Genomic DNA, 7,759 nt, shown 5'->3' with positions numbered 1-7,759 from the left:
ATGTAATACAATGCTTCTCTCTAGAGTTATTTTTTTATAGCTGACTATCAAGTTTATGCACAATGAATGCCTTTCCTGAGGTAAATGTGACTTTAAGTGACATTTTGTGTTTTACTGGCGTCTTTCTGTGGCTGAAAAAACATGTTTATAGTTTGTATTTTGTGATAAAATTGACAGAATTTGAAAGCTGATAATTTATTTCTGATTAAAAGTAACAAAGCACAAACCTTATTGCGATTATTGGATGGCAGGCACACTGCAAATAATGAATGGAATTAAAGACGTGAAATATTTCCAAGCATTTACACTGTCCTTCCAAGCAAGATGTCAAATGGTTCAGTTTTTTTTAATAATCCCAGTTCATATGTAATATTTTACTGCATAATTATCACATGCTGTACAGAAATATATTTTGTATTCAATTACTGTCGGCAGGTAGGCTATAGTCCACACCAGGGGTGTCAAACTCAATTCCTGGAGGGCCGGAGCCCTGCAGAGTTTAGATTCAACCCTAATTAAACACACCTAATCCAACTAATCAAGTCCTTCAGGCTTATTTGAAAACTACATGGTATGTGTGTTCGAGCAGGGTTGGAACAAAACTCTGCAGGGCTCCGGCTCTCCAGGAATTGAGTTTGACACCCCTGGTCTACACCAAGCTTCGCGATGGATATTGCTTATCCTGCCCGAAAATACCAAAAACATTACAGTTCACATCTGCAGTAATAATTAACTAACAGACATGAATCCTAAAAACGAATAATGTCAGAGAAAATCATGACTTTTCACTTTACATCTACCTCTGACTAGGCGTAAGATTTAGTCTCAGACGTAGCACTATGCCGAGATGGTGCAATGGGTATAAACTCTACGCACGACTTAAAGCGCATTTTACGTCCAGCCTAGTCTTACAACCGGGTGTACGTCCAGCTGGTGCAACCTACCCATAGAGTATCAATGACAGATACTTTTCTGCCATTTATTATTGCATTACATTTTTCACATTCTCCAGTCACAGAGGAGGATGATATCTCAGATTTAAAAAACTTTTTTTCCCAGGATTATGTTGCCTGTTGCACTTTTACCCACCCCTGTTTTTCCAACCAGAAGAATCCGGAGCGGTTCACCTGGATGATGTACTGATGCAACTATTACATAAACAAGAATATTATATTGAATATGTGTCTTAAATATCTGATAAAACATGAACAACTTTAAGCTGTATTATATAAATTTTACATCACACTTTCTATTACAAAGTCAAGCATGTTTTGGCAACACAAAAAAGAAAGTAATGCAGAAGTTAAAGAAATAACTTCACAATGTCAAAAGATTACATTACGATCTGCATTATGATGATAGATAGATAGACAGACAGACAGACAGACAGATAGATAGATAGATAGATAGATAGATAGATAGATTTACCCATGTTATCCAAGTCATGTTTTTGTTGCCTGAACATCTAGAAGTGTTTAGATAAAATACTTTTTAGTACATTTGGTTATATATGTTATTTAAAAAAAAAAAACAGAAAAAATTTAAAAAATATATATATACATCTAAGCATACCTGAATCCTTATTGCAACAGCAGCAACAATTGCACAAAGCAACAGAAGTATTGTAGAGAAAGATGGGATCCATGACTTTGAGGTCATTGCTGATGGTCCAGGAGAAATGCTCTGCCTCTGCACTTTAAAAAAAAAGAAGAAAATACATTGTGCTATACATTCAAAATTTGCCAATGCTCATAAAAGATGAATGACATTCAATCATTATTATTTTCTTTTGCTAAATAACAAATGCAGTGAAGAGGAAACAGGGAGATGGGGCAGAAGTGGGTTGGACATGTTGCAGTTTGGATGTCCTCTATGTTAAGAACTGCTGCACCACCAGTGCTGCCAACTAATTTTGATGGGAAGTTGATAAAGGAAGGTTGATTTGTTGCTAAAAGTTGCTAAATGACATTGTGATGTCATTGCGCGATGACATCATTATGTAATCATGACACAAAATTGTCACTACATCAAATCTCAGCAAAAAATATATTTTAGATATGCTCATTTAGATTTGTTCGTAAAATAATATAAATGCATGATATAATATTAAAATATAAATAACTATTTTTAAATACATTGAATTATTGAAAACCTATACATTTTTGAATGATTACAATTTTTTTAAAAATGTTATTAGCAAGTAGACAAGTAAAACTACACATTCTGAACAATTATACTTTTAAGCAGTTTTTTTAGTAGTTAGTATGCTACAATCTAAAAAGTCTGTAAAAATAGGGCACAATCTACTATGTTAATATGAAGGAATTTTCTGTATTGTTTTTTTTCCACAGGCTTTTTACCTGCATTTTTAATTACGCATTGTATTTCGTGTTTTCGGGTTACAGGGTTACAACGGATAATGTCCTGGAAAATTACTAGTAGCTACCTTCTCCATTTTTCCGGATATTTTTCAGTGTACTAACTGATCAACAATCGGAGGTACAGGCTACTAACAAAGTGTTTCTTAAATGAACAATTATTCAATTATTATTAGCCTATTATTAAAGTAAACAACTGCATATAGCATCTAATTTAATTCACGTGATGTGTGTACTGCTAGGCATATTTGGTTTCCTCTTTTTGTGGAATTTAATAATAATAATAATAATAATAATTAATTAAAAAATTTAAATGGTAAATGCCTTTTTATCATTTGAGTCACTTATAAAAAGTTGCTACAAAGTTGTCAAATAAATTTTAAAAACAGCTAAATTTGTTGCTAGGTGCTTTTGGGGGGAAAAAGTTGCTAGGGTAGTCTGAAAAGTTGCTAAATTTAGCAACAAAATTGCTAAGTTGGCAACACTGTGCACCACAGCTCTGACATTACATGCAAATTTAAAAAATAAAAAATCCATTACCCCAATGTAATCTATAGATAAGTTATTATGAGAATATTTCAGTTGTTCTATTATATACATATTTATTTTTTTTATGCAAGTATTCCCCATTAAGCTTTTATTCGTTTTACACCAGCACTCTTTGCTAGTGCTTTAAATACAGCTGAGGAACACATTGTGTGAGTATCTGTGTCTTGATGTAGGCCTACTGAATACTGTTTTCACTCAACAAGTGTTTATGAGCATTATTCGTTTATAGCAAATCTTTCATCTTTTAAAACGTTCGGATCATGATTTTTCAGTAGAACCTAGGCCTACTATAGCACCTCGTGAATGTAGGCTATATTAGCAGTTCCTTTTGCTTTGGGGATCTGAAGGGACTTTTACCTAACGTTTAACCGGATAAATGTAAACTGGGTTTCCATTTTTTTTTTCCTTTCTCTGCAAAAAGTTGCTAGGCTTTCTTTTGAAGGGCTACGTTGTGGCTAGAAGGGATACAGCTCCGACCGGAAACGAACAATGAAATTAAATTTTCTACCTATTAGATTGTGTTTTATTAACGTCTACACCTACCCCAACCCTAAACCTACCCCTTACAATAATGAAAAAATAGTAATTATTGTTGTACAGTGTGACAATAATTACGATGTATTGATGTCCAGTAGTGCCGTATCCCTTCTAGCCTTAACCAGCTACCTGGTGTAGACTGTCATCTACAGAGTATAAAGCGCTACTGCACGATAATACCGTTGTTTTGTTTGTTTTGTTTTTTTCATCAGTCCTCCTGTTTAAAATGTATTCAGTCCTGAGACAGACCAAAGATTCACTGCGCTAAATTTGCAATGGCATACTAGTGGTTGAAGCAAAAAAACATAAAAAATCAAACAAAAAAAAAAACCCTGCATGTTACTTGCATAGTCATGCTATGGCTTCTCTTCTGTGCAGATGAAATTGATGGTTTTGACAGATGCTATGTTACCAAATGTGCATGTAAGGGACTAGTCTAAAAACATGCTGGTCCACCAGTTGAACCAGCCTGGTTAATGTAGTCCATTGAGTGGGCTCACCCACAGGTGCAATTGCCCATCTGTCCACAGTCTGTTGTAGTGTGCTTGACAGTGAAGGTTGAGAAGATTAGGGGTTTAAGGAAAGTAACATTAAAATTCTGTATGTTGCATGGTGCTTGTTTTAGTATATTATAGACAGATATGTGTCATTCCAATCACAAATGTAGCACATCTCTGTTTAGTTCAAATTAGCCATCAGCTAAACAAACATGGATTGGCTAGCTGTGTTCCCAACAGTAGTTCTGGAAAAAATATGCCACGAGTGGTGCAGGATTCAAAACCAAACGCATTTTCTCAGGCATTTTTTCTTCACATTTTCAATAATTAGAGTTATGCATGCCATATAACTTATTTACTGTCCAATGTGTCATTTATTGCACATGAAAATGACATGTAATCAGGGCCATCCCAAGCTGGGGCGGGGCCCAGTGCGAGGTAGGGAGCAGGGGCCCCTTTGGTCTGTTCGCGATTGCGAATCTCATCATGCCTTTTATATACCATTTCTAAGACTTGTTGACTAACATCAAAACACTTTCTTATTTCTGCATAACAAACAACCTTTCAGTTGCTTTCCTACAAATACTGTCTACGTTCTCATTAAAACTCAACCTTTTATCCAAATATATGCCCATATATTCAAAACTTTCCAGTCTCAACAACCTGACCATTTAATCTTAACTTCCTTAACCTGGCTTTCATTTTACACCAATCTTCAAGGCCATAATATTTTTGAAATAAATTGACTCTTTGAACAAAGTTGCACCAAGACCAGCTGTATTGCTTTTAATTTGTAGGTTATTGGTTACTGAGGTCAAAAGTATTGTAGGTCACAGAACTGAGGTCAAAGAAAATGGCCTGTAATTTTTAGGTACACTCTTAAAAATAAAGGTGCTTAAAAGGTTCTTCACAGCGATGCCATAGAAGAACCATTCAGTCAAAGGTTCTTTAATGAACCATCTCTTTCTTACCTTTTTATAATCTGAAGTACCTTCTTTCGCCACAAAGAACCTTTTGTGAAACAGAAAGGTTCTTCAGATGTTAAAGGTTCTTTATGGAACCATTTAGAAAAAAAGGTTCTTCTATGGCATCGTGAAGCACCTTTATTTTTTAAGAGTGTAATGTTGCCCCCGATGTCTTGGGGATAAGTATTACTGTGGATATTTTCCACAAATGTGGGACTGTACAGTATACTCATTCAGTAATGTCTGAAATAGCTGTGTAAAAGGAGCCCCTTAAGCTGATGTCCACATACTTTTAAAACCCTCCCCCTTTAGACCATCAGGACCTGGTGCTTTATTAACACTAATATGAGCTAAACATGCAGCCAATTCCTGCTAGCAAGAGTTCTGGACCCACTGGAATTCTCCATTGTTCATTTTAGCATCCGTAGAATCAAAACTATTCTAAAATGATTACATTCATTAACAAACCTTACATAATCTTCAATTTGTACCTTTTGTTGTACCCTTTCTCTCTCGCCATCATTACTTACAATCCTTCCTATGCTTGTTTTTTACATTTCCTGTATAACATTTCTGTTCAGCTCTATTCATTCTTTTGCATCCTTACTTTAGTTCTAAATTCCTTCTCTTTGTCTTTAACTCTCACAATGTCTCCCTGAATAAAAGCAAACTTCTTTTCATTAAGACTTTCTTTCAAAACTTTTGTTAAACAAGTCAAAAAATTGACATATTATCAGGAACTATATGAGTGACAAACAAGTAACATTTTATTTCTTTGTAATTAAAAACAGCTAGGAAAACAGACAAAACAGAAAAGGTTAAAAGTGTTTCATGAGAAAAGAGTATACTAATATAACATAGGAATAAGCCCATTGCAAACCAGCCCTGCATTACATCATTTCTGATTTTTGTGAGAAAGGCCTAGGGGAAAATTGATAACACCAGTCATGTGACTGCTACATCATGCTCCTGCATTGTGCACTTCGTAGACAAAAAAAGAAGAACCTGTCCTGGTTCACATTGTTTTGCATTCTCATTCAGTCCTAGTTTATGATTAAAGAACCTAGAAAAGGTCCTAAACTTTATATACACAAACACATAATGTATCATATGTATTTATCCCTGAATATACATTGTGGCAGAATGTTTCAGTACATAAAACAATACATGCAAAGGCCAGGAACATTTTGCCAAGTTTCTACATCTCCATTATGTCTTTGTTGCTGAGCGCTGCATATTTTATTAATTTAAATTTTAGTTTAGCAGGGAGTTTAGTGCATGTGATTCCACCTGATCTGAGTGAAATGTTTTCCTTGCTCTTTTCAAGATTTAAGTTTCTTTTGAAAAAAAGTTATTACATTATTAAGAAAAGAGAACCCACCATTTTGCATACGAACATTTTTCTCAGCTTGCCATCGTGCCTGCTGTTCATATTCACTGTCCAGTTTTTCTTTTGCTTTTTCAAAAGCTTCACCTTCAGATGTAACCCTCAGAGTTTCTGTTTTCTTCTGTCTCTGCTCCTCATTCTCTTTCAGGATATGACCTTTTTCTGCCTCAAATTCTTTCTCTCTGTCAAGCATCTCATTAGTGTAATGTTGACCACCATTCCCAGTGACTATTTTGTCAATCTGTTCAAACAACTGATTGACCTGTTCTGGATTATTTTCTTCATTATTAAACACATGGAATCTTCCACCACATGTTTTGATGAAACTGAGCAGTTTTGGACTGTTACGCACAAATTTGTGAATGTTTCTGCCCTTTAATCGATCTCCATGAGTGAACAGTGCCATGGTGTATGTGGAGGATTCCTCACCAAAAACAGCTTGAATGATCCTAACAGCTTCTGCCTCTTCATCAGTGAATCTGCCCAGCTGAACCACAACTAAGAAGACATGTGGACCAGGAGCAGAGAGAGGGATACAGAGTTTAATTCTGTTGATCACCTCATCTTTAGTTAGGCTGGTATCAAACAGACCCGGAGTGTCAATAACTAATACATTTCTTCCATTTACCGTTGCATTATTTTTTTCACATTGCTTAGTCACAGAGGAGGAGGATAACTCTGATTTAAATACTTTTTCCCCCAAGATAGTGTTTCCTGTTGCACTTCTTCCTGCCCCTGTCATTCCAACCAAAAGAATCCGGAGCGGTTCATCTGGATGATTAATAGGAATTTGATTGTTCATATACTGTGCAATGTACATACATTATATATGGATTATACACAGTTATTACTATTCTTTTTCAGTCTAAATGTATAAATAAGTGATAATATCTAATAATTATAATACTTATCATATAATAATATCAATATTTTCAAGAAAACAACAGTACCTAAATCATTCAAATTGTGATTTTGTTGCACATGCATCTGAAAGATATAATACATAATATTATACATTGTTTCACATACATCGCATTACATTCATGTTTTCAACACATTTTTAATCTTCAAACAGAAGTAATAAAATTAAGCATTCATTTTATTAATTATTATAGAACACAGGTGTGCAGCTCAAATGAAATAGACTCTTTAAGACAAACATCAAAAATACAGCCATGTAGATACTAACTGGCAATGCCTCTTTGTAATGTTCACTGCTTCCTCACTAAGTAGTGGACATCTGTCAAAATTCACTTCACTTGCAACATGCATAGATGAAACGCACATTTGCATAGATTAGAGGCTATAATAGCATAGTAATTTGAGGAAAGTAAATATAATATTAACTTTAAATATATATAAATGTATATACATAATACATGTGTATTTAAAATATATATTAGAATTAAATAATTATATTTGTAATATCCAAGAAAACATAAATTA

General features: G+C 34.4%; 1 protein-coding gene across 1 annotated transcript; it reads right to left on the bottom strand.

Annotated features, from left to right (window-relative positions):
• Window positions 1-6,248: 6,248 nt before the first annotated feature.
• On the bottom strand, window positions 6,249-7,115 carry LOC107671419 (GTPase IMAP family member 4-like). The gene has a single exon (XM_016464337.1). It carries the CDS (start codon window positions 7,113-7,115, stop codon window positions 6,249-6,251), a length of 867 nt encoding a protein of 288 aa, XP_016319823.1.
• Between the last annotated feature and the right edge of the window lie 644 nt (window positions 7,116-7,759).

Source organism: Sinocyclocheilus anshuiensis, unplaced genomic scaffold, assembly GCF_001515605.1.
Source record: "Sinocyclocheilus anshuiensis isolate Anshui unplaced genomic scaffold, SAMN03320099.WGS_v1.1 scaffold145, whole genome shotgun sequence".
Classification (NCBI taxonomy): Eukaryota; Metazoa; Chordata; class Actinopteri; order Cypriniformes; family Cyprinidae; genus Sinocyclocheilus; species Sinocyclocheilus anshuiensis.
Note: the sequence above shows the minus strand (reverse complement) of the source record. Positions and strands in the feature narration are given on the sequence as shown.